The 27,141-nt window shown below is 37.2% G+C and overlaps 1 protein-coding gene across 12 annotated transcripts in view; it reads left to right on the top strand.

Annotated features, from left to right (window-relative positions):
• NBEA (neurobeachin) overlaps positions 1-27,141 on the top strand; it is a 509,812-nt gene that overhangs the window by 208,158 nt on the left and 274,513 nt on the right. For 11 of the 12 annotated variants that reach the window (XM_069808013.1, XM_069808012.1, XM_069808005.1 and 8 more), the window contains 3 exons: positions 7,374-7,528; positions 11,712-11,838; positions 16,090-16,217. In XM_069808013.1, the coding sequence (XP_069664114.1) occupies positions 7,374-7,528; positions 11,712-11,838; positions 16,090-16,217 (410 nt within the window). The remainder of the gene's footprint in view (positions 1-7,373; positions 7,529-11,711; positions 11,839-16,089; positions 16,218-27,141) is intronic. The other variant, XM_069808003.1, reaches the window with a different exon arrangement.

The following is a 27,141-nucleotide window of genomic DNA, read 5'->3' as shown; positions in this document are numbered from 1 at the left end:
TTATTTCCATAGGAAGCGTGCTTGCACAAGCAGAAAATCTTGAGTTCCTGGAAATGAGAAGATCAGTTATTTTTGCTGCTGTTAAATACCTTATTCCCATTTAATCCATTATCACTTCCTAAATTGGAATACTATGGGTTTGCATAGTTCACGTGCTCAGTGAAGTCTTTACAAGCATACACTGAAATATTTTGAAGGACACACTTTTGAAGTATTTTAGTCTTGGTTTGGGGTATTTTTCCCCCCCTTAGAAGGTTCTTGGGGCCAATTTTAAAGGTATTTATATGCTAGAAAAGCTGGACATCTTGTGAAATCTGTGTGTTTTACTGGAATAAACTTTTTTTTTTAATACTGACTGACAGAATGGGAAAAAGACAAGAAATGTGAGAGAAGATGCACTGAAGGTTCAAATAGAGAGGTTCAATATCTATCTGTCGTATTATTGCCCACCTTTGGGAGATCATTGATATGCACTGGTCTACAGAGTCATTTAAATAAAATAGCTAAATGAGGAGGTTATATTCCTGTTAGAGTCATTAGATTCTCCAAAAGATGATTGCTGAAAAATAGATTTGATGTTCCTGAAAACTTAATAAAAATGAGTTATGAATAAATATGTTTTAGTCCTCTCCCAACAGAAAAGATTACTTTCTAAAGTTCCTAATGAAAAATAATTGGAGAAAACAGAGCACCTCTCCCATGAATCAAGAAGGGACCATTACAGGTGCTGTCTGTACATTCCCCATTACTTTGGGTATCACAGTAGTCTAATCAGTAATGTGGGAATGAAGTCACTCATCTGGGGTTCCAGTTGACTCTCAAGAATTTTTTGCATCTTTGTGCAGTGGAGATTGTGGTCCAAGGGAAAGACTTGAGAGCTCCTCTCTCTAGAATCTTTCCTAAGGTGGCAGTTAAAATACGCTCCGGAGAATGGGAGGTATGGCTTCAGATCCCGTTAGACAGAGAAGGGAGCTGGAGTTGCAATCTCTGTGTTCCTAGAGAGTGTCTTAGCCACTCATGTACTAAATAAAATGGGGGACGAGGTGGAAGCACACCTCAGCTGTTTGTTTAGAATAAATTCATCCTAAATTTATTAATAGGCTCAAGTCAACCAAAATTGGGTATATTAACCCTCACTTTTTTTTCGTCATGCTGTAATCCTATTCCCCTTGTCCATCATTTAGCAGTCTCTACACAGGTAGCTCTTTCAAAACTCTTCTTATAACCTGTGTGACGTGTGTCTTTTCGTATTCATATGCATGGAGCTGTGGGTATATCTCAACTGAAGTTTTATGTATGTTTTATCAGGAGAAACCAGCATCTCTCCATTCTCTGATTTACTGGCTGTACAGATGAAAATTGTACAGAATTTTTGTCTTGCTTTTTTTACCCCAATAGGCCTCTGTAAAATCACTATTAAAGCTGTATTGACTTTTACAGGACTGCTGCTTTTTAGCTCTTGCTTTTTTGGATTTTTTTGCATCATATGTACAGGGTTAGGTTCCTCACCCATCCCTGGTCTATACCTCATACTGATTGTTTCTTTATGGTTTTTTTTTTTTTTTTTTCTTTATTCGATGATGTTTCTGGCATTTAATACATGGCATTTTCACTTATATTCTATTCACATTCTTCAAACTTATTAAATTTCCAGTATTTCCAATTTCTCTGTTCAGCCAAGACCATTCATCATTCTTGATAGTCAGCTTTTTAATCTCTTACAGTTTTTCCTTGTTTCTTGTCAATATTTTAGATCATTTTAGATGCTTCAGCTCATTTATCCTGAATGCAAAGGAGGTACTAGTGGCTGGGAATTTCACTGGGGATAAATACTCACTCTTCTGCTTGATCTGAGTGTGAAGATCAATGATCTTCATGTCCTCATCCTAAAACCACACCTGAGATGATTCTCTTTCTTCTATTTAGAAACAAGCAATTTATGTTTAGTAGATTAGGATCATTTTATGTACTTTAAGATTTGGGTGTTTTGATGAATGTATGGTATCAAATGACTGAAAGAATCCATAATAACTGGACATTCAGCGCTACGGTTTCATTTGCATAAGCCTCAAAGATTATGTCCTTCTGTGAGCCTTCCATATCTCTTCAGTATACCTCACATTTTTTTAATCCAGTTTTACTTCTCCATGGCTGTTGATTCTGAGTTACGTCTTTCCTCCTGGATTTCAGATGAATCTTCTCTTAATGCGGTCAGCCTAACAGAAGGTTGTCTAAAGTAGGATTCAAAATGTGTTGTCAGTACATACTAACGATCACTTGTTACAGACTGAAATCACAACCTGGGGCTGAAATCAGAAAGAACAGTGGGTAATCAGCAATATACATGTTTCATAAAGGATGGGACATGTCCATAGGTATGGAGAGTACGAACAACTTTCAGACAATACTAAGCTTTCTTTTCAGAGATTAATCTGACTGTAGGAACAAAGTAACATGTAATAATTGTCCCCCATTTTCTACTGTGATTTCTTCTGAAGCATCTGGCAGATGTTGCTGTTTGACACACAGTACTTCTGTGAAAAATTTGCCTGAAGTCTGTACTGCTTTTTGAAGAGCAATTCTTGAAAATCCTCATGCTTTCTGCTGCTGTGGGGGAGGAAAGGAGGAGCAAGAATATTAATTCAGCCTTAAGAGGTTTCACATATCCCAGAAGAGTGTAAAGTGATTCTAATTTAATTGCTGCTGCTCAGATAGGTAACACAAGACATCCAGGACTGGAGGCTTATCTCTGAGCTCTTGATTGACCAGAGTGATTAGGTTGGAAGGCCTTTAAATTTTAAAACGAAGAAGAGATACAGAATGTGGATCGCAGAGAAAGAGAAAGAAACTATAGTGCTGCATAGCCTGATTTGTCTGTCACCAGCACTGGGTAGCTAAATTTTTAAGGAAAGTTAATTTGAGAAAGTATTTTTGGTTTTAACTTCCATTTTCTCTTTTTGCAGTTCAACTTGTTGGTGGTATTATTTTCTATCTAGTTATTTCATGCAAATTTCTGAAAACCCAGAAGAATCCTGTAGTCATTTGCTGAGGTTATTTAATGAACCAGCAATGCACAAGTGGTATGCAGGTTGAACCAACAATGCTCATCTTGAGCATGATATGAATTACAATGACTTTGGGCTCAGGTTTACAATTTGAAAAGGACACTCGTAGAGTAACAGAACAGTGATTAGTAGTCACAATTCTTTTTAGAATTATAAACCGCTCTATGAACAGAGAAACAAAATCAGTCACTACAGCCAATTACTACTAAGTTTTTTCTGACTAAATCATTGGGGATTGTTTGAGATCGTGATGATGTGATTCAGAAAGATGTGAACCGGTTTGGAACATTTAGGAAGTCTGAAGTACATTGTATAAAGCTAGGCCTAAAATGAAATGGTGGAAGTGTATATGACCTTTTCTTCTAGTCTGTAGATTTCTGTTCCTCCATGAAAGAAACACCTGAATGCCTGACAGATACATGTAAGGCATCTATCACATTAAATTCTTTCCTCCATTCACATGCTCAGGTAGATAGCAATACTTCTTCCATAAATCTGATTTGTTTTGATTTGCCTGTTTTCACCATATATGCTGTTGGAGTGGTTTGATTGGTTAAAAGATGAGGGTTTTTTACTTGAAAGCAGTCATCCTCTCACCTTTCTTGTTCTGCTGTTCCTCTGATTGTTTTGCACATTTTTGACCACTCTATTGTGTTGTACGTAGATTTTCAGTCTCCTTCATCTGGATGTCATTCTGTGTTCACTTGCTGTATTTTGTTTTATCAGTAGGAATGAGACATTTTGACGAGGTCATCGTGTATGACATGTCAGAAAGCTGCATTTTCTTTCAGTCTGGGCTGATAACGTCTCACTGATTTTGCCTATTCTTATGGTGGAGACATTTCTCTCAATGTTTCTTGATAATTTGTAATTTAATAACACCTGACCTGTTGACCTCTCTTAATGTCCTGATTCAGACCTGCAGAAGAATGTCAATCATATGTAGAGCTTTAGTATTTCTGGGATCCAGGCAGGATTGTCCTTTCTTGCTACAGGAGCTGATTTTCAGTCTAAAACTATGCTCTTAAGAAAAGAGTCATTGCCTTGATAGGAGGCCAGTACATTTGGGGGTTGGACTAGATGACTGTCCTGGGTTCAGCTGGGATAGAGTTAATTTTTACAGGAACCTGGGAGGTGGGGGGCATAGCCGGGGCAGCTGACCTGAACTAGCCAAGGAGCTATTCCATACCATGTGACATCATGCTCAGTATATATATGGGGAGCGGGCCGGGGGGTGGTCTCGACTTTCGGTGGGGGGAAGCATCAGAGCGTCGGGCTCTGGGTGGTGAGCAGTTGCACTGTGCATCACTCTTTTTGTATACTCTTTCACTAGTACCGTTGTTGTTGTTGTAATTTCTTTGTGTTGTCCCAGTAAACTGCCTTTATCTCAACCCTCGAGGTTCCAGGTTTTTTGGTTTTTGGGGTTTTTTTTCTTTTCTCTCCTCCATCTCCCCCCTATCCCACCGGAGGGGGGTGGGAGGAGTGAGTGAGCGGCTGCGTGGTCCTTTGTTACCGGCTGGGCTGAAACCACGACAATGACCTTTAAAGGTCCCTTCCAACCCAAACTATTCTATGATTCTATTATGCCTGAGAAGTGAAGTTGACATATGTGGTCTTTGCTATGGAAAGTTAGGTGATCTTTTGGATACTCTGAATGACCACTGAGCTGTCTGAAGATAAGGAGGAAGGCCTTGAATTTAGCTGCTTCGTCTTTGGAAAAGTAGCAGGAAAATAGGAAATACTTTTGCAGCAATTGTATCACTAATTGAGCAGATACCAATACCAGATCTTGTAAGAGGGAAAATTATTTTGCTGAAATAAAACCCAAACCAAACCAGATCTCACTCACTCCCACTCTGTCTCACATTTGCAAACGCTAGGATGGCCGTGTGTCTAAGGAGTCTGTCCAGCAGTCAGGCACCCGCCACGCTTGTGTCCAGATGCTAAGTCCAGGATCTGCTGCAGTGACATGGAGAGCAGGGGACACCAGCTGTCAAGTCTTCCTCACATCTCCTGGGTTCTTCATAGGCTGGCAACTATTTTCACATTTTGGATATGCCTTTTTTTACCCTTAGGGAGCTGCCAACAGTCTCTCTGTCCTTCCCCAACTCTTTGAGTTATCACTGTTCACTGTTACTGTCTCCAAGGTCTGGTTATCTTGTGAAGCTACACACGTCTGTGGTCCTGATGACCTGATAATCTACGTGCCATGAGCATAGGCCAGTCTAAGACACCTTTTCCTGCTGTGTCTTTCCTTCTTGTGACTCAGCACCCAAATATTCCCATTCATTCTTCATTCACACCAATCTTAGCCTTTCTGTTGCAGTTCTTTACAAAGATTGTAGGTAATGATAGTAGTTACCTTATGAAATTAATACAATCCGGATATACTCCTACTTAAGATACAAATCCTAATTTCTTCTTGTGTTTCTATGGCAGTACGGGGACTCTGCTCTTGAGTACTCATTCAGTGTTCCTGAACAACCAGAACTCAAGTATTTGATTGAAGTATTAATTGAGCTAGAGATCTTTGTATGTGGATAGGAGCTAATTTTAGGAAATTTCATGGTGTTATGGAGCAGGTTAATCTAACCCATGTAGACCCGGCTTTATTCACCTGTAGCAGCTGCTATGTAAACACTTCATATCGGCAATGATCGTAAGAGATTATTAACTACAGACAAAAGCAATTATTTTAGGGTCACGTATCTTAATCAATAGCTTGCATTGTGCAAACTCATCTTCTCCTAATGTAAATGGAGGGAGGCAGAAAACCATCAATATGTCTAGAATTACCTTTCTAATAGTACATTCTTCAGGGTAGTGGTAAAACTGTTGTTCAGAGACGCCATCTGGCACTGTTACCCCTCTAAAAAGAGTGAGAAAAAAATTACGGATCAGGTTTTGCACTGTTATCATATAAGAGGAGATCACAAAAAATAACACTTGTATATAATTCTCACAATGGCATCATCAATACAATTTGCATCACCAGTCTTTAAAATCCAGGGAGACTGAAAATTTAGACTTATATGAACAAACTACATGACTGTAGAAAATTGTTCTGCACCTTTTGATCCATCATGTGCCATCATACTTACTCAGAAGTGTAATAAAATAATTACCAAAGGAACTTCTAGAGCAAAATGTGGCCTTATTACCCTAAATAGTTGCATTTTCTTGCTCTTTTATCTGATCACAATGATTAATTTTAAAGAGAAGTGTATCTGCTTAACCAGAAAACGTGCAGATGATGATGAAAATATGTTTTTTAACATTTACAAATATGATTTGTTTCAGGTTTGTTTTTCACTTAGGTTTTCTACTGAAATAGACTTTTTAGGAGCAGGTTTTTTCTAGATAAATGGAAAAATTAAATGGAAAAAAGTGAACATAGTTGTGTGCACTATGACAGCTGTCCATTGTTGAAAAAATATTAATTGTCTCTAATATTTTCCTTCTTCTTCCCTTTTAACATGTAGAGTAAGTCTTAGTTTTGAGATTTGACAAAAAAGAGAGTGCTTTAAGATTACGTGAGAATGTGTTTGTTTGAATGCAATGTTGTTTACAGATATCTGATATTATGTCAGATTTTTTGTATGAAAGCCCTGTCCTCTTTTTAAAAGCTTCAAATTCTCAAGGCTGCTTTTTAAACCTTATCTTTAAATGGACACTATATCAATACTCTGAAACAGAATGTTTACTGCATTGCATTTTAGGTGTTCAATTTCCATCATGTGCTGTTGATTTAAACAAGTATGAAAGTTTTCCAGAAGGCTGAGTGCAAAATTACGTTTGTTAGTCAACTGTATTTGCACGACCAGTATGTGCAGGGTACTGAAGAATCAACTACCATATTAAAATGTTCAGATGACTGGCAAAAAAATTGTTATCTTGGATAACGTCAGTAAGATCAACAAATTAACATACTCATTAAGATGGCATGCATATAAACTGTTAGTATCCTGGCATCGTTTCCAACACTTCACATTTTCTTTGCAAATCTAGAACACAGGTAACAGAAGTGTTCACAACATGTCAATGAAATGGTGGGGTCTTTCCATTTCGTGGGCACTGAAGGACAAACTAAGTTTCTGAGAATGGTGTGAAGCTGCAGACAAAGGATAGGAGTATGGTTTTAGGGTCCGTTAATGTAGTCTTGCCCTATTTCAGCAAGGTTAAGAAAATTGATGTTATTACGTGTTCCTCAGCAACGGCGTCATCACACAGCATAATCGCATCGTAAACAAAACCTGTGGTTGACTCCCTTGTGCAGTTTTAGTCATCTGCCATTTCTTTTTTCCACAGGAGTGTGGTGGTACCAGTAAAGAAACCCCCTCCAGGTAGTCTGGCCGTAACCACAGTTGGAGCTGCCACAGCTGGGAGTGGACTGCCACCGGGTAGTACACCTAATATATTTGCTGCAACAGGAGCTACACCAAAAAGTATGATTAATACAACAGGTATTGTCCTTAAATATTTTTGTGACCCTCATTTTTTTCTTGTTTGTTTTTTGTTTTGTTACTTTTAGTGGTGTTTTGTTTTTTTAATCATCTTTTTTGTTACTGTTTTTGTACTTCTGAAATAAACACCTGGAAAGATTAAATCTTGGCCTTTATTAAGAGCCAGCATTTTCTCTTGGTGTATGTTTATAATCTTTGATAGTGCACACTGGACTTGCACAGCCTTAAGTAAGTGAATAAATAGCCTTAATACTGTCTTATAAGCATAGTTTAGAACTGAAATGAGCTAACTTCTCCAGTGCTCTGCAGTAGAGTATGGGTATATGATATATACCAATTAATCCCTCCTTATGCGTCAAAGAAAATAAAGACAACTAGCTACTTAAAAAATATATCATAGATTGTGGAGGGTTAATATTTTGGGTAATTACTATTTGTCAACGAAAATTATGCCATGATTTTTGGAAGGTCTTTCAGTAAGAACCTACCTAATTTAACTGTAGTCATGTCTTATCAGTAGTTGTTTATTGTGACCTACAGAAGGAAGACAAGACCTTCTTTTTTTAATTCTTTATAATAATAATAATGGGATTGTCTGTCATGAGGGAGCCTGTTGACCACGGAGACTGTGGTTTCCACTCAGAAATGGATCCTTACTGAGAGCACCTGATGTTTACTTAAACTCCTTTGAAATGTCTGGCTATGGTCTGTTTTCTTTCTAAACTAAGCAAAAGCACTTGAGGGAAGAGCTCTCTTCAAGGATATCACAACTTCAGTCAAGGGTTGAGAAAGTGAAAATCTCCCTGGGATTGCAGAAAATGGAGGGGGAAGCTTTTGGCATCCTTCTGCTTCATGGAATAATATGAAGACACACTCATTTTTTTTTCTTTCCTTTTGCAGATTACCTTTAATACCTGGTAATAGAACTTTGGTTTTTCTAAGGATAAAAAAAAAAAATCTTAAAATCTAATTATCCTGAGGCAGATGGGAGGAATGAATGCTCTGAATAATGTTATCACTTCTGTGAACAGTTCCATTTGTGTAGCCACTTCTGTTAATCTTGAATGGATTTTCTTTTAGGTACTCTTATGTCATGCAAAAAATATCCTACATTGGAAACCTTGTTTTCCAAACGATACTGAATAGTATAAGCTTTTCAGTCTTCTCACTGATTAAAGATCTGAACTCTTTTGGCTGGAATGTAGTAGCTCTTCTTTGTAAGTAATTGCATTTGAAAATCAGTCATTTCCCCAATACTGTTCTTAGTAGAGGACAGTATTGCAGATACCATGGTACACTCACTGTGGATTAAAGGCTGCTTTTTTTTTTTAGTAGATCTTATAACATCTTTTTTTTTTTTTTTTAATGCAACTGTTTTTGTCTCCTAGTCTATGGATTAGCTTGATTAAAGGAAAAATATTGATTCAATGGAATTTCAGCAAGTCTCAGATTTAATTAGAACTATATGCATACTTTAGTAAAGCCTTTTATGCCTGAATTCATCTGAATGAGCTTTATTGACAAATTCTCTTAAGAAATAGTTTGAAAAGTCCTTCCCCTCCAACCTTTTTTAAAGATTTGAATTTTATATCAACATTTTAGAAATGCTAAACACATTAATGACAGTAAAAAAAAGTAGTATCACATTGAAAACATGTAAATATCTATTAGATTAAAATGCCTTTTTTGCAATTTTTCATTAAGCTGTGCCTACAGTAGTTAAAACAGTGATCATGTATGTCAGTTTTTCAGATATATACATGAAGTATCCAGATACTTTCTGGTTTATATATTTGTAGTCTGTGAAATTATCTATGTTATTAATGATTTTGAAGGAGTGTATAGAATTTCATTGAACAGCACTTTTTTTTTTTTCCCGCCTGTGGTAAAAAAGAAACAGTATACAATTTTTTTAGAAACACTAGATGTCCCCCCAAACCTATTTACAGTTGTTTTTACAGTATGTCACAGATACTCTAGAAATACAGTTTTATCTTTGAGATATATTCTGTGCTGGACTTGTGCGAAAGGTGTTCTTTTTTTCAGTTATTCATGGATTGCAGTCGTTGTTTACATTCCATCTGCCATCACTGTCGTAGTCAATGTCACTGTCACGATGTAATGAGATGTATGTTCCTGAAGGCCTTTTAGTGCTTTGAATGTATCTTTTGGGAGATAGGTTTTCTTCCTTCATCTTTTTATGTAAGAAACTGGTTTTATAGGTTTTTAGATTGGAGTTCTGTAACTCGTATCCTGATTCTCACTTCTGTGTTAATCCAGTAGTTCTAGGTCTGTTTGACCTTCTCTTCTGGGAGCCTAGCTGGTTAAACAGCTTAGCAACTGCATTTTTAGACAACAACCTTAATGAAGAAAATTTGACTTTGGAAGGAAAAGGGAAGCAGCAATAAAAATATTTTTTACCTATGTATATATGACTATAAAATGTAGATAATATAAATATGCAAATAACAAATTTGTAAATAATATACATATATAAATAATATAGATATATAAATTATATAAATAATACAAATATGTGCGCACGCACATGCACACACACACACACATATATGAAGTCTTAATCTTTTTTAAGCTACCCTATCGCTCGCTATGTTGCTGTGATTCCTAGGTTGGGAGAGATAGCCTACATTATATTTTTGTGTTTCCTTCTCAGTGTGTCTGGGTACATTTACAATTTTTATTTAGTCCAGGTCAGAACCCGCAGTGTAAGCCACAGTCCATCCCCGACTTGCATTATTAAAACAGGAGACTAAATCAGTTCCCAGTCTAAATCCTGAACCTCACCAGCTACTCCAGTGTCAGCAAGCCCAGCAAATCCTGCTGCATTTTGATACTGGTTTGAATGTAAGTTTTCTTAAATGAGCCTGTCAAAATTCTGATCTTTATCTTAATTCTTTTATCAGGAAATATTATTTAAAGGCAAAAACAAAAAAACCAAACAAAACCCCAAAACACCCCTGCTGCCAGAGAATTTTTCACCATTATCAGCATTTGACCTCTACTTCACTGCCAACTGGCTGCTTAAGTAGTTAAGAAACGATAAATGCGTTGTAGAGCTTTGCAGGAAACTGAAAAATAATATATATACCCGTGTAATGCAAAGGACAGTGATATATCAACTGCTAAAACTGACCGGCAAAAGGGAGTTACCGGTCACCCTTTAGAAGAACTGGCAGAATAACGCCGTTGATCTCTACACCGGGGTTCTCCACCCCTCGTCGCTGTTGTGGATAAAACTTGCCTGTCGCCCTCCTCGCTGGTAGCGCTGCCGTCCCGTGGGCTTCCAATTCCGACTACGAGGCTGCTGGTTGCCACCCCTCCCGCAGCGATGTGCTTGTGGGGGGAACAGGGGGAGCATTTATCATGGGGCTCGCCGCTCTGAGCCTTCGCTGGTTTCCTTCAGAGAGGCTGAACTCGCCGTGCCATTTCAGCAACCATGATCGATTGGCATTTGGAGTCTAAGTTTAGCCCTTAGCTCTCACCCGGATCACATAAAGTATAAATGTATGCTCTGTCTGCATCTTTTCTCCGGGCAGCTGTTCACAAGCCATTGAAATGATATCCCCACCGCCCTCCCTACTTTTAAGATCTAAAAATTCTCCTTGACTTGAGGAAAGCAACAGAAAAAGTAAAATTAGAGTCTTAATACTCCTCAGACACTAGTTTCCACCCTACTTCCTGAAGGACTATACATTTTCTATCTTCTCTGTCATTTTTTTGATTTGCATTTTATTTTCTGCCTGTAGTTGCAAGTGGGCAGCCAAGAAGTGTGTGTGCGCATATATATATATTTAAAAAAAAAAGTTGAAATTCTATTCTCCTCTCAAGCTCATCTTAAGTATACCTTTATTTTAGAAAGATCTTGCTTTACAGGATGATGTAAAAATGTTTTCATCTTTGGAATATAATTTGGGAATAATGAAAATGAGGTAAGGATTTATTTTGCCTGATTTTCAATAGCTTTTTAAGCTTATTATTGTTGTACTAGCCAAATAAGGTATTAATTTATATGATAATCATATGGAATGGTTTTAATTGTTTTGGCATAAGTAGCATTATTTCCTTACTTAAAAGTAGACGAATGAGACAAGGACTATATTAAAAGTCTCTAAAAGCTATGTTTCTTCAGACTGAATTAAGACCTGTATCTTTTGGGGGACAGGTGCAGTAGACTCAGGATCTTCTTCTTCCTCTTCGTCATCCAGCTTTGTGAATGGTGCTACCAGCAAAAATCTCCCAGCTGTCCAAACTGTTGCTCCAATGCCAGAGGATTCAGCTGAAAACATGAGGTACACAAGTTCTACCTTTTAAATGAATTATAATTTCTCCTCCCACAACAACTTCGTACATACAAAATAGTATAAAAAGAAGAAAATACACAAATATCTTTCAGCTTATTTAATATGCATTATTGTAGTTATTAACGTAGTACAATATGTATTTATATACTTTTTCAGTACTAAAAATGTATACACTAAAATAACACTCCACTGAAAAGTCTAACTTCTAAGAACTATGCCAGGTACTAGAACTTCATTAAAAGTAATTTTTTAGTTGACTGGCTTTTTACATTGCTCCGTAATGATAGTAAGAATTGGAGTGCAGGCAATGGAGCACTAGCAAGTGGAAAGAGAGACACAACCTCTTCTGAGCAAACAAAAGCCCTATTTAAACTGGAGAGGATGAAACCAGACTTGTATTCGTGCAGCTGACTAAATGGTGCACCAGATCTGAGCTGGTGTTGCAAGAGAGACATGCCATGGGATGGCTAATAGCCCTCTTACGCTGACCAGCAGCCAGGAAAATGCCCTCTGAAATTCCTATTAAATATCTTTCTATAAGAGGTTACTATTTCGTAAAGGTGTTCAGTTCTGCTGCAGCACGCTTCAAAGACAAATTTTTGACCTCTTCAAGGCGCACACATGTCTGCCCTTAAAACCTGACACAGGTACACTAGGGAGTTGCCAAGTGTCCCTTAGCTGGCTGGGCACGTCGAGGTACGGTTTTGAGAAGATCCGAGTGGAGACAGCAACCAAGCTCTCTGTTCATGAGTTTGCAATCTCATGAACAAGAGAATTTCATTCCATAATGAACTGGAAAGGAAAGAAACTTAAATCAAGGGCCCTAGGTAACCTGTAAAAAAAAGTATTGGTGCTTCAGTGATTTAGCACATAGTGCAAAAAATGCCTTTTTTTGCTGCTGTCTGGCAGGTGAGTGGTGCAGGTGGAATCACAGCAATGGGCACGGGCCCGGGCTGAACATGTGAGGGCTGTTTGCTCCACTCCACAAAGGTGCACATGACCAAGGAGAGAATGATCGTTTCTGTGGCGTTATTTATTGCTTGACGAGGCAAGCTAATGAAATCATAGTGTAATTAAACCACTCTTTTTGCTTTCTGTCTTCTTCATATGTTGGGACAGTGCTTCACTGAGAGTGAAATCTTTTTTAGAATTCAGGTTCTGAAGTATATTAAAATTAAACTGGATCACTAATCAGTTTATTTTTCAATTATTTTAACCAATGCAATGTTCTTGTTTTTTTCACAAGCATTTTGGAAGTTTTTGTCTGGAGTCAAAGAAAAACTTCAGTCGCAAAATCTAGGTTTCAAATTTTTAAGTCAGAATTTGAACTCAGAAGTAGTTGTACTCCGAGTAGTAACTGAAGTTAGCGACTGAAAAGACTTAAGTGGAACACAATATCAAAAATGCAGATAACTTAAAATCTAATCAACCCAAGAAGTGTCTTTTGGGCTTCTTTCCCTTTTCTCCAACCCCTACACCCCCCCTGAAACAACTAAAACTTTACTTTGATAATAGATAATTTTTTATTTTCTCACTTTGAATCCATTGTGCTTCAGCTTTTATAAGATTAAAAATCAGAGTTGTCTGTGGGGTCAGAGAGCATGAAGTGCAAGCTCACTTATCTAACTGAGCCTCCCCTTATAGCAGCTGCGTAGGAAAAGAGCTGCTTATGGCTGTAGACTGAGCAGAGGAGAGTGAGCAGGACAAGGGTCTTGGACTTTTAGACGTTTAATAGTCTTGATCTGGAGGTAGAAGTTTGGCCTGGAATGAGGCCAAAGGGAAGGTAGCATGCTTGGGACTGGGACAGTGCGTGTCCCCATCTCTGCACTTTCTCGTGGCCAATTCAGGCAGTAGGTAGTAAGAACCATCCGCAGGATTATTTGGTCTTTTTGCTCACAGTTTTGAAAGTATCTATTTTAATCTGTTGTTGCTACTGTGCTCTTTCAACCTTTCCTGTCCCAGTTTATCACCTTTATATATATATATAAAAATTATATATATTTCTATATAATACATGTATAATTTATTTTCTGGTGTGTGGTGCCTTTAATCTGCAAAATAACTAATCTTGAATTTGGAAGATGTTAAGAGTTTATTTGCCTTTGAATGTCCAGAAATGGAGAGGAAAAACCAAAATATTCATTCTTTACAAATAACCCTTAACATCTCTTAGTTAAATCATGAAAACTTATTACATTAATCTCTACAGGGAGCTCCATAATGATTGCAGGATGTGTTATAAGGTATAATAGATGTTAGAAACAGCTGTAGAGTCAGATCGGTCTCTCTCCTCTATGTGTGTGTGTACAGAAAAGGCAGTAGATGGGTCACCTGCTTCCCTGAAACATTTTGGGGGTCTCTGTGTATGGGTTTTTTTCTTAATTTTGCTTGTTCTTTTTGAAACTGAAGGACCAGAACTCCAGTCAGTTTTCAATACGTAAATGCACCAGGGATTTATATGAAGGAAAAAGACTTTTTTTTTCTTTTTTTTCTCTGTTTAAATATTAATTTCTGTCCTTTGATATGCATTTTTAAACAGTGCTAAACTTTGAGCTCACATTTTCACAGAATACTATTCCCAATTGCCCATGAATGGATCCATAACATACAAGATTCATCAACTATCCATTTGATAACGAGGTGTTTATTAATAGCTCATCCAAGCTGTTGATTAATAGCACATCCACACCTCCCACAGTACTTGATTCTTAAATAAAAATTGATCTTAATTTAAAAACTTTCGAACTTGAAATTTTTTCATTTGTATGTAAAGTTTTCAGAGTTAGATGAACTCTAAAATTAGGCTTTTAAAACAAATTTACACTGAAAGCATATTTTAAAACATGCTTTAGAGAAGTCTGGATTAATCTAGTAGGCTTTCTGTCTCTAGCAGCAAAAGCTTGGGGTAGATTCATGTTGCAAATTAAAAACTCTAAGCTAGTCGCCTGCATTTCAAGTATAGTCAATAGAGGTTTTAGCATAGTGAAATTCACTTCAACTAATCATCTAAAACAAAGGCTGGTATTATGAATCCATCCTTTAGAATATTAGAAAATCAGTATCTGAATTTGAAATGGGAAAGCAGCACACTGAAAGAAAACGAGCTATAGCAATTCAGTAAAATAATTTTAAGCTAATGAAGGAAAACTTCCCATGTGTTTATAATGTCAGCTCTCTTTTTAAATGTAGACATCTTCATGTGATCTGTATTTAAAAATCCAAATTTATTTAGTGTTTATAGATAGTAGATACAGTATAAAATTTAAATGTCAGTGTTCATTCTCTTAGATTCTGTCAATAAATGTAACTTCTTCCTATAATTGTGCTTTTAAATGCCAATAATATTTTGGTGCTGTAATTCAAGCACAAAGAAAACCCCTTCAGCCACCAGCAGTCTGAAAAAGAACAGGCAAAATTCTTGGTAGACCAGAATATGTATGTAATTACATTTCTATTTTTAAGTAATAGTTCACTTCTTTAAGATAACACAGCAGGTTTTTAATCTTAGCGTAAGAGTTTCAGAGGGCCCAAGTGTTATGCCCCGTCAAGTTTTAAAGGGGAGGAAGGTCTTAAGGGTTACAAACCTTAGCGTACTGCTGATGTTTGCTAGGTTTGTATCCTCAGACAAAGGAATATTATTTCTGGTATTTAAGAAGCAAAGAGAAGTCATAACACCTCTTCTCATTGTACAAGTAGAAATTAAGGAACACTCCATGCTTCAAAGAGTGTACAGTCTCAGCAGGCAGAGAAGTGTAAATGGAAAGGCAAAGTGATTTACCTGGGATCATGTTCCCTCAAAGTATGCCAGATGTTGTTATTTGAAAGCTTGTACAAAAAAGCAAGTTACTTGTGATTGCTTTGGGTGAGTAAAAACTTCTCTTTTCAAGCTTTCAAATGTATATAAAATGTTGAGAGGCATATAAGCCGAGAGAGGTGAAATAGACTTACACTTGAATATCTGACATTCTTCTTAGCATGTTTGAAAATGAGAATAAAAATTTTACTTGTTCTGGAGTACTCTGTAAATGCTGTAGAATTTATGAGGCTGACACACTGGTGACTCTGACATGATATTTGCATTTACTTAAAGCCATTTAAACACTCTAAAGTTTAATCAAATTATGATCATCCTCTTTTCTAAAGAAGCTTACAGCAACTTTTAAAAAAAAGGTATGATTTGACATCATTTAACTTCTATTGTTAAGCGTTCTTCCAATCATGGTCTCTGTTTTTCCACAGTATCACTGCAAAGCTTGAAAGAGCTTTAGAAAAGGTGGCCCCTCTCCTGCGAGAAATTTTTGTTGACTTTGCCCCTTTCCTGTCCCGAACATTGTTGGGCAGTCATGGACAAGAGCTCTTGATTGAAGGTACTGTTTCTGTTATAAAATCATGTTATTTTAGCTCTTAGTCATTTGATATGAACAATGTTTCATTTTCACAAGACTTTATATAATTCTTTTTGATAAATAATTAAATCAGTTGTTAATGTATTGTGATTTCACTTCCTCTCATTTAACTTAATTTAAAAAATTTAAAAGGGATAGCTTTTGTACCCCTTTTCTTCCCTAAGTGAGATGCTGTGTAAAGATACATCTTGTCATCTTGGAATGCAAAACCGTCTCTATAATTTGCTTTTTCCTCCTTAGAATAATTATATTTGTATAAGTCTTTCAGCCTGACTTTGAGAAACTAGTGAAAAATAGAATTAAAAGGTGTAATCAGTTCACATGGAAGAAAGTAAATTGAAGACCGTGCTCCAGCATTATTGATGCCTGTATCTAGATTTGGTAGGGACACTATTTACTCAGGTGGGTCAGTTGGATTCACACAGGCAGATAAAGAGTTGTCCCTAGAGCAGAATAAAAAGTGATGATTTTTTAAAGAAAAATAACTTTGAACACTTTTGAAGATTTTTGGGGGGGGGTTTAGGCAATGTCTTTACTACTTCATAGTTACATAATTTTGGGAAAATAATGAATCCTCATAAGTGAGGCAGTAAGTAATGCAGAAATTATGCAGAACATGCAAATGTGGCAAGCTCGTGCAGAAAGTAATGACTCGGTGCTAATGCAGTTAAAATGGCGATGGGGGAATTTGCACAAATGTGTACTGATCCCACATCATATATCCAGAGGAACATATTCAGTCAAGGAAACTTTTGCCTTCCAGAATTGTTCTTACACACAATATTTCTGTTTAAAGAGAGGTTTACAGTTGGACTCAATGATCTTAAAGGTCTTTTCCAACATAAACAATTCTATGATTCTATGAAAAAGTCTCATAAAGGCAAAGCTTATAACATGTGAAGGTCTACACAGAAAAACCACAGCTTTGTGTTCAAATTCCAAAACTCCTTCTATTATACATGTTTTTTATCTAAATATTAGTGTACAGTCTTTCTATGGTCTCAGTTATTATTCCCCACAACATTGGCCCTCTTTTATTCTTAATGCTGTAAATATTTCCACCTTGTAACTGAAATCTTGCAAATAGCCTTTCCCTTTTTTATCTAATTATTGTTTAATAATACTATTGTTTAATAATACCAAGGAATGGTACGGTAGCTTAGTAATTCTCAGAAGCTTCAGGGTTTTTGTAGTGTTTATTTAATAGCTATGAGCAAGTTGCCATTCTCACTCAATGACACCTGAAGTTAATGGTCCGAGATTCTCATTGAGAACATTGAGGTGGCTGTAAGATATTTGATGGATTCCATTCTTAAGTCTCTTATTTCAGTGAAGTTGATTGCAAAATCTGTAGTAGTGTCATCCTTTTCTGTTTGACAATTGATTAATTGCACTATAGTTTTTATACAATACAAATAAAATCATCTTGGTTTCGCCCAAGCACTTTTATAGATTAAAAACATTCTTCACTGGTGCTGTTCAGACTTCATCTTTTGGTCAGATTCGTGGTGTGAACAAGGCTCCAACAGTTCCCAGCATATGACAAAGACTGAAAAGCTAGAGGCCACAGGAACCTCATGATTATATGGCAGTGTGAGCTTATCTCATCGCCTGTGCAGACAGACACATGGTTTTGTTGGCTGTAGCATTCTTCCGATACCCACTTGGGCTGCTGTTCCAAATTTTGTCCCATCTATGACTCAGCCATCCAATTCAGTCTCAGGAATCATTGTTTACGAACCAAACACTGAGTTCCAAAATAAGTACTGTCCTTCACATCACATTTCCTTAATGTTGTGTCTAACCTTCTCTTCAATCGCTGTCTCATTTCTGATTTCTAAGAACTAGTCCTTTCTTCCCAATACTGAAATAGCAATTTGTCCAGAAAAACATCCAAACACAGCTTAGATTTTTACACTGCATGCCTCAGGACTTGAACTTCTGTTTGCTCCCTCTAAAATAGTTGGGCTTTTTTTCTTTTTAACAGAGAACTCAGCTGCTTTTATAGTCATTGTGTACTCCTCATCGTTTCTTTCTTCATTGCCTGTGTGAGACCCTTGATCTCAACTAAACTGAATTCTTGCCTAGTTAAGTTCCCTTTAAAAGGGAATTCTAAATTCTCTCCTAGTCCATTACCTGATTTACTTTGATAAATTCCCTGTCATTGTTTACTGAAAGCCAATGGTGGTCCTTGAAGTGCTTGAAAGGGCTCTCCATGTAATGACTCTGCGAAACAGAGGGTTTTAGTGGCGTGATTCAAGGTATGTGAGTACACAGAATTCCTGTGGGGCTTTGGTAATTTGAACTTGATTTTTACTGGCAAGCAGTAATTAGCTTGACAGTTTTATATGAAATAGTTTAATTTGTTGCTTTATGTGTAAAGGTTTCAGTTATAACAATTAAAAAGGAGCAAATAAACTTTATTTAATCAAGTCTGAAGGTGCTGTCTGTTTTTCAAATTGATTACCACAGAAGTATCTGTTGCAATCTATAAAGCGTGTCCTTTTCTTCTGATTATTCAAGCTTGAAACATAAAAATACCTTCCCTCTTCTTGCTGTCTTTCAAAAACTCCATATAGTGTGAAGCCTTTGCCCTATCAGATTTTGCTAAAATCTGAATACCTTCAGCCATCCTTGATGGTGTGTGCTTTTTTTCTGAAGCTCTCTCTATTGCTCTTGTGCATGTGTGTGTGTAAGAATTACTAAATCATTCCAGACTTGGTTAGAATACCCACAGGTTTGTAGCTGAGGTTTTGCATACTGAAGAGAGAGCACAAAGGAAAAGGGAACTGAAAAAAATTCATTATAATACTTCTAAAACAGGTTAATTATGCAAACTTTCTGGAATATCTGATGCTTTGAGATAGGTGTTGTTAATATGTATTTGGAAATGTGTATACACCTTAGTTATGATTTCACCTTTTTGTAGCAGTTGATCTCTCTCGAACTTTTGGTGAAAAAACTTGCAGTCACACCATGCCACCTCATTTTCCTTTAGCTTGTATCATCATTCTGTCCCATGGAAGACTGGCTAATTTATTCTTTGAGGAAATTATATTTAACATCTAAGTGGTGGCGTCTTAACTCTTGAGTGGAGTTGAAATGAACTGGCTGCAATCATCTGGTCAGTCTAGACCAAAAACTTGGACCACTCATGCTCAAAATAGTTAATTTTTCATGTTTGTTCATGTAAATTCCAAAATGTGACTGGTAGCAGAGGAGCTCTATCAAGTAGCAATCTGACATTGCAGAAGATATTTATTGGTAAAACACTTTGTCTGTTTACTTACTGGAATAGCACCCATTTTTGCCCCTTTTTCCACAACCAGTTCTTTCTTCAAAGATATCTTACCTTATTCCAAATATTTCAACTCGCCAGGGTAAGTGTCCTCCATGATAGATTAAAAAGGACTGATTTGTAATCGAGTGCAAATAGTTTCAGAGTGTACCAAAACCAGCCCAACGCTACTGTGGTTCATCAACTGAGGTTCTTTCAATGCCTCAGAGAACAGAAGTTGCAAAGGTTAAAATTGTCCATATAGCATCTAATTGGAAACAAACATGCAATATGGGTAGGTCACATATTTAAGCTTAGCAATGCTCATTGTGGAGTTCCATTTAACACTTGCACAGATATGTTTTCACTAACTCTAGTTTCCATATGGTCTGCAAATCCCCTCCATGTAAGGCACATGACAACATTCTAGCTTTTAGGTGAAAATGTTACAGGCAAGTGTAATCTGATCTGTGTCCAAAAGAAAAGTTATATCCTCTTTTTGTCAAGCACAGATGGGTAAAAGTATTTTCACTACAGCTATTCTTGGAGTGTCCTGAACTGTTACAATAGGTCCAAGATCAAAACATAGTCACGTACAATGCTTTCCCTTCTCTTTAGTGAGATACCAAACAAACGTTACCAATGCTTTTCATTTTCCTCTATCATTACCTGGGTGGAAAGTCAGCCAGGTAGCCCTTCTCCAAAAGAGCTCTTAGGAATTCTTTGGCATACTTTTGATATATTTCTGATACACAATTCAAATCAGATGAAACAGAAAACGTTTTCATGCTGATATGAGCAGAATCTGTTTCTCCTCATTAACTCACCACATGGCCCTATGAAAATATTCAGCAGAAGTGGTGATGGACTAGTTCGGTATGGTATTTGACAGGAGGCTTCTTGAAACAATTGAAAAATTGCCCAAAACATTCCTTTGGAAACCACAGATAGAACCTGGGTGCTAAATGACACTACTTTAAAAGCTCCCAAAGACCATAAGTGTGGCATCACTGTGGCATCTACCAATGGTGGCACAATTTGTTTCTGATTTCCTCAAACAATACCGAGTTTTTTATTAGGAAGAACAGGGTAACCATTTTGCTGAGGCACTGTAGAAGTATGGAAATCCCTTAGATTTCCAGAAAGTACTTTTTTGGTACTTAACATGGTCCTTGGCTTTCTCTTAGAAACTTTTCAGAACCTTTGTATTATTTTTGTGCTCAGGAGCACAGATGCTATAAAGCAGAGAGATTGCATGCTTTTGTGGAACTTTATTTTCCTGTCCATATTGTTCTCTCATTCTTTTATCTCACTTTGCCACATCCGAAATATTTTTGTTTGTGTGTCCAGGCATGTTTTCTTTCAACTAATCAGACTTTTGGTAATTCCTTACCAGTCTGTAGCACAGCATGTAGCCAATATTCTGAACAAAATAAATAAATGAATTAATATTAGCAAGTAAAAGAGAAAGGGAATAAAAAATAGTGTTATGATTTTAAAATTCACATTAACTGGAATTAACAGCACATAAGTAAAACCTGAAGCTATTCATAGTGCTGAAATTTCTAGGAGCCACTTTTTGATCCTACTTTGATATTTTTATTAACAGTTTTAATTACGGTGCAGAATTGTTCCTGGCAAAGCTAACTGCTTAGACAGAGATACGCAAAATGAGAAGCAAAGGTGTTCCACTGGAGAGATATGTTGAATCATTTTGCAGAATAACTGAAGCTCAAGAAAAAGCCAAATTTGAACACAGCCAAATGCTGACCCTAATCTCTAGGAACAAATAATATAGACTATACCTAGAGGGTAGGAGATGAGGGACGAAGCCACTCAAAGAATGTAGAGATTGTTATAATTAGCATACTCTGGGCTCTCTTAGCTCAGTGCTGAGGCAACAATGACTCGTCCAATGACAAGTCCAAAATGATGACTTGGATGCTGAAGAAGAATAGATGAGGAGATGATTTAATTTCTGTGCACAACTTCAGTAAAATTCCTACCATCTGGTTCTATAGTCAGCACTTCAAGAATATTACACACACACTGCAGAGGGAACAAAAGAGCGGGGCACAGGAGTGATTGATGGATGGGAGATAAACTCCATGCGATACAATGTAAGGAGCTTGTTTTGTTCAATGTACCAAAGAAAAGAGATAAAAAGAAGTTAGATACTACAGGATGTCTTAGCCTTTCTACCAACAGAATGCCTAGTGAGGATAGATAACATCGGAAAACATATTACTTGTAGTCTTTATGACTGTTTTAAACATTCTTTATAAATATAGTCTTCAATCCAGCTTCTCAGGAGGAAAAATGTCACATCCTTGCTGAATGGTATTGGAGCATCTTTGTGGCTTTGGAGCCTGTGAATCCCTATTTCCTCTGTGCCATACCCTGCAAGGAATGATAGTCTGCATTAACTTAATTTGCTCTAACATTGCCATCACTGCATTTGTTCACATGATCATAGAGAGATGTACTTCAGTGTCAGCTAGCCCCTGGCAGGGATCAGTAAAAAAAAAATGTTTTTAACTTGCTCTGCAGTTGAACTGCATCTCAACTGCAGATGCAGATGCAGTTGAGAATATATCATCTTCCCTTGAGGCTTCAAAAATGGTCAGTGTTCAAGTCACTGTATGAAATAAGCCCTTCTTCTGATGTTTTGTGTGTGTGTATATATATATAAAACCTGATTTTTATTTTTTATTTAAGAAGTTCTTTAATCATTATCTTGAAGCTCATTTTAGTATGAGACATTTTCTCCTTCCTCTGCATGGTGAAGTTTTGCTATTCAGACAAGCCTTATATAAGGCTCATGCCAGCTATAGTTTGGTCTCAGACTTCAGGGAGCCCTTGCAAGTGCATGAATGCATAGCCATACATATATTTTAATGCGATTTCTTGAGGGTATGAGATTTACGTGAGCACACTGGGTGAGGAGGATCAGCCTTTTACTCCCTTGATAACTTTTCAATGTGTTGGCCAGTTTCAGCCAGTTTAGCAGGAGATGCTTAAAACACGCATTTTTTTACACAATATTCACAAATATAGATGTTTGTTTAAAGAAAAGATCCCCTATAATGTCTTGGCTGAGGCAGTAGTTACATGTGTATTTCTTAATCAGCTTCAGTGTTTGCTCTGCACTGTCATTTGGGGTGTGCCATCATCATGTAGTGAATAAATGGAAAACTAAAAAGTAACTCAAAAAAGTCTCATTTGCAGCTGTGCAATATACTGTGTTGGTACAACACTATGGGTATGGCAGTGTAAGGAACAGGAAAGCAATTGATAAAGCAGGACTGAGAGAGAAAGCAGTAGGAACTCAACCCTATTAGACATCAGAGAATCCTGTTAGGAATCAAGGTGAACGTTAAGAATGTTTCTGTGGGGAGGTCAGGCCAGCATCATTTGCAGTGTGTGTCTCACTGGACGTGATCACTCTGGTCAGTCAGGGTCAGGAATCTTACAGATTGTTTGGATGGTACTGGGGCAGGAACTCTGGACTGGTTTTCAAGGCTAAGGAGTTCATAAACCAGTTGTTCTCTGCCATGCTACCTCCCACTCCTTTCGTGCCAAGTGCCCTAGGTGTCTCCGTTACATTCTTCTATGTCTAGTAAAAGGTGATGCTGCAGGCTTAGCACAATGCAGTTAAAGCCAGTGAATTACCTGAGCCAATCCTCTGGATGACAGATTTCCTCAATTTGTGGTAGTAGGATTCCTGTTCTTAGATTTCTTTTTATCTTTCACTGTAAACACTTGCAGAAAGATCCCAGTGAAATCGGACTACTGTCCCAAACCAACCCCTGTTTAGGTAATGAGGTTGGAACAATAATGAGTTACAGATAACGCTTTTCTTCAGTGAGTTTAAAAATGTTCATCATCACTAACAATACATTGAATAACTTTATATTGTTGCAAGCTTTAAGTGTTGATTTGCACTGTGAGGATGGTTTTTTATGTATTTTCCTTTTTTACTTTATGAATTTCTGCAAGTAATTTGTAAGACTTGGTTTTTACCATGAAGAATACAATAGGTAATTTTATGGGCATGAAAAAAAACCCTTGAAATCCTCCAATGGATATAATTTAAAATGCTGATGATGATTGAAATCCTGCCTGCACATGTTGTAATCCCTTCATAAACGGGAAAAAAAAAAGTTCATGAATTTCAATCTGCTATTTATAGGCTTATAAGAAATTTGTTGTAAGAAATTCTCTATCTATGATTAGCTCTTAGTGTCTTACTGAAAGGCTCCACAGTATGCTCATGTTTCTGCAAACACTTTGAGACTGAAACTGTTTCCTACTAAAACCCGCCGATGAGTCAGAGACACATGGAGACAGAAGGCAACACCAGTTTTCCAGAAGTCTGTGTGTAGGAACAAAGAAATGATGAAAGGTTGAATGGCTATTCAAATCTGCCTATTTATTTACACGTACTCCAGCAGAGTAGAGGTTCAAAGCTTTGCAACTTCCACGTTGTTTTTCGGAATGTGCTACTATTGACAAGACAGATCCCGATTCTGGCATTCAGAGGAGGAGCTGAAGAGCAGGTGCCACAGCAGAAGTGTCTGTGATTTATCCACAGTGAAATCTTCAAACTATAATGACCCCACACCAGTTACAGAACATTTTTCTTTCATATAATATTCCTGTATGATGCCTTTAAAGGGATATCATTACAAACACCAGAAAGTGAAGAGGATATACATTCATTTGATTTTGAAGATTTAACTCTTGAATTACTGAAGTTCCTGTGCGCAGAAGTATGTTCTGAACAGATGTTTAACATGGCAGGAAACATTATAGATCAGAGATCCAGAGAGCAACTAGGAAATGCATAGCATCTGGCACCTTTTTGAAAGTAAACCTGCCAATAATTAATTAGACATATGAGCCACTCTATCCCTGTCTAATGAATTGGACACTTACTAAGATGTATTAGACTATGTAACAGAGGTTAACTGCTCATGCCCTCTCCTTTGTCTTTGGCTTGTGTGGCCCCAGCGTAACTTAAGGGTAGAAATTGTTGTTGGCCCTCAGATTATATGTCCTTGAGTATATTGTGTTACATTAATTAATAATCAAGACACCTGTACACTCCAAAGTGTATGGAGTAGGCAGAAATTGGGGTGGTTCTGTTGCTTTGCCAATGGAGAAAAAAGGACTGAAAATGGGAGACTAATTGTAAAGTGGAGAATCAACTACATATATTCAGCAGAAGGGGTTAAGAGAGTGCAGCAGTAAAAAAAAATAAATACATGCCCTCAGGAAAACAAAAGCTGGTAGATGTAAAGTAGTCAGGTTTGCTGAAAAGAAGCTCTGAAAGTTATTCTTGAAAATACAGAAGCCACTAGATGTTTGAAGTTACTAAATTACTGTTGAAAGTGCTACTATAAAAATTACGTTATTAGAAACCAAACAATACCGACTGCTGTTCTTTTAAAGCGCATTAAAAAAATACACAAATTACTGGAGTCTCTAAAAAGCAAGGAAAGGAGTTTGTGGTCTTCAAGTCCCACTTAACCTCCAGCAGTATTGGGCACTTTCTCACAACTTTCTTTTTCAAGCTAGTAGCCTGTATTCCAGCTGCAATCTGTAAGGCCTAGAAAGGACTGGTCTTTTTGCCTTAAAACTCTAGAATAATACCCTCCCCGATGACTTCATACTCCTTCTTTGTCCTAATACCATCCAGGTCTGATATCCCTCTGTCTTCCTTCTTGTTCTAACTTTCAGCTTTCATGGAAAACAATTTTCTTTTTTTTCTTTTTTTTTTTTTTATGAAAGTTTGCCTCCTACTATGGAAAGAGTGGCAGGAGATCTATTTAATGTTATTTCAAGGAAATAATTTTTAAAAGATTCTTACAAAAGTTCTTAACATGTACAGGCGCTACTGTACCACAGCCTGTAGGTGGACTCATCCTATCAGGTATACAGCAGTGCTGCATGCTAACACTGGACTAAGTTGTACAATTTTTTTTTAGAACAGCCACCTTTTTCCCCCCTATTATTTTCTCCTCTACTGTCCAGGTCCAAAGAAAAACGAGGTGGTATGCCAAAAAGGTATTCAGTATCTACAGGATGTTCCTGCTGCGACTGAAGCTCCCCACAGGCAGAGGTTCTCTGGTTCTTATTCCACTTAATTCATCATTCAGAACTCAGCAGGGGACTCTGCCTGATTTTGGACTTGAAACAGTTAGGCTGGTATTTGCCCCACCCTTTGTCCTCTAAAGGCTTAAGAATTGAATCAATCTACTTTATTATCCTGGCAGCATTTTCCAGAGAACTACCTAACTCTGATAAGCTGTAGGGTGCAAATAACATCTCTGTATCAGATTTTGCCCTGAAAGATGTATTTCTCCTGAGGCATAGTCTAATAATCCTTTTCCATGTAGCCTGAGCTCTATGTCCAGGTTCCTTACAAAACTAATCTCATTAGGGCTGGTCACAGTTTCTCCTGTATTCCTTAACTCTGTGTCTACTTATCACCTGCTCTTATGACCCAGACTGAAACCTTTCAATCAGTGACCAAGTTTACAAAAGTCTCTTACTTATCCTGATGATCTACAGTTCGTCCTGTTGGATAGGGATGTGCTTGTTTCCATGCCTTCAAGGCATAAACAAAGAATATTCCACAAAAACTCTTGAATCAATTAACTTGAGAAACTACTACACTTGAATCTTAAAAATATACCTCTTCAATAGAGCCCTTTCTTTTTGATAGAAGAAAATGTTAACTATAGTATAAACATTAATGAACCATCAAGCTTGATTTATCTAGATGTTAACAGACTCCTTACAGACCTGGGATTATTTTTGCAAGGACTAAGAAAATATCTTTACTGTGTTCAGTGTAACTTTATGTTAAAATTTACCTCCCCCCCCAAAAAACCAAACCTGCTAAACATATATTGTCTTACATCATGTCTTATTTTTGTCTGTTGGTATGTGGATTTCATGATCCAATTTTTTTATACTAATAGTGATGTTGTCTGTAGAGATTTTCTTGCAGTGGGAAACCCTCACGCTGAAAGAACTTGTCAGACAACAGAGACAGTTGTGATATGTCAAATTAAGATGGCAAAGTGATGTCAAAGCAGGTCTAGGGAGAGCCCATAACAATGTTACTGTCAAGTAAATAAACAAAACTGAAACACAAGAAATACAAGTTATTTCAAGAGATCTATGACTGTGGTATGGTTCTGTGTTTTGAGACACACTGTTTCAGAATGATTACCATTTGTCAGCAGGGCTTCAGGATAGGAGCAAGATCTGATGGCTGCCAGCTAAGGTCAGCAAAGTTCAGCATGGAAATGGAGGTTTTTGTTTTTTTTTTTCCTTGTTATCAAATTCTCAGGAAACCATTACCATCTAAACAAAATACTAGTTCACCAACAGTTTGCTCAACTAGATATAAAAATTAGCTGGTGGGTGATGCTACTCAGAAGATAACACCTGGTTAAAATAATGGTCATCTTGGCCTTTGAAATTTAGGAAGCTGCATGAGTTCTGTGAGGTTTTGTTGTACTTCCTATTTGTAGCTGCACTGGTTCACTCACTGATCTCCCAGTACGGCCCCAAGGTTGCCACAGAGAAGAAATG

The sequence above is a fragment of the Haliaeetus albicilla genome, chromosome 20, assembly GCF_947461875.1.
Source record: "Haliaeetus albicilla chromosome 20, bHalAlb1.1, whole genome shotgun sequence".
In the NCBI taxonomy this organism is placed as follows: Eukaryota; Metazoa; Chordata; class Aves; order Accipitriformes; family Accipitridae; genus Haliaeetus; species Haliaeetus albicilla.
This window is presented reverse-complemented; position numbering and strand designations above follow the sequence as displayed.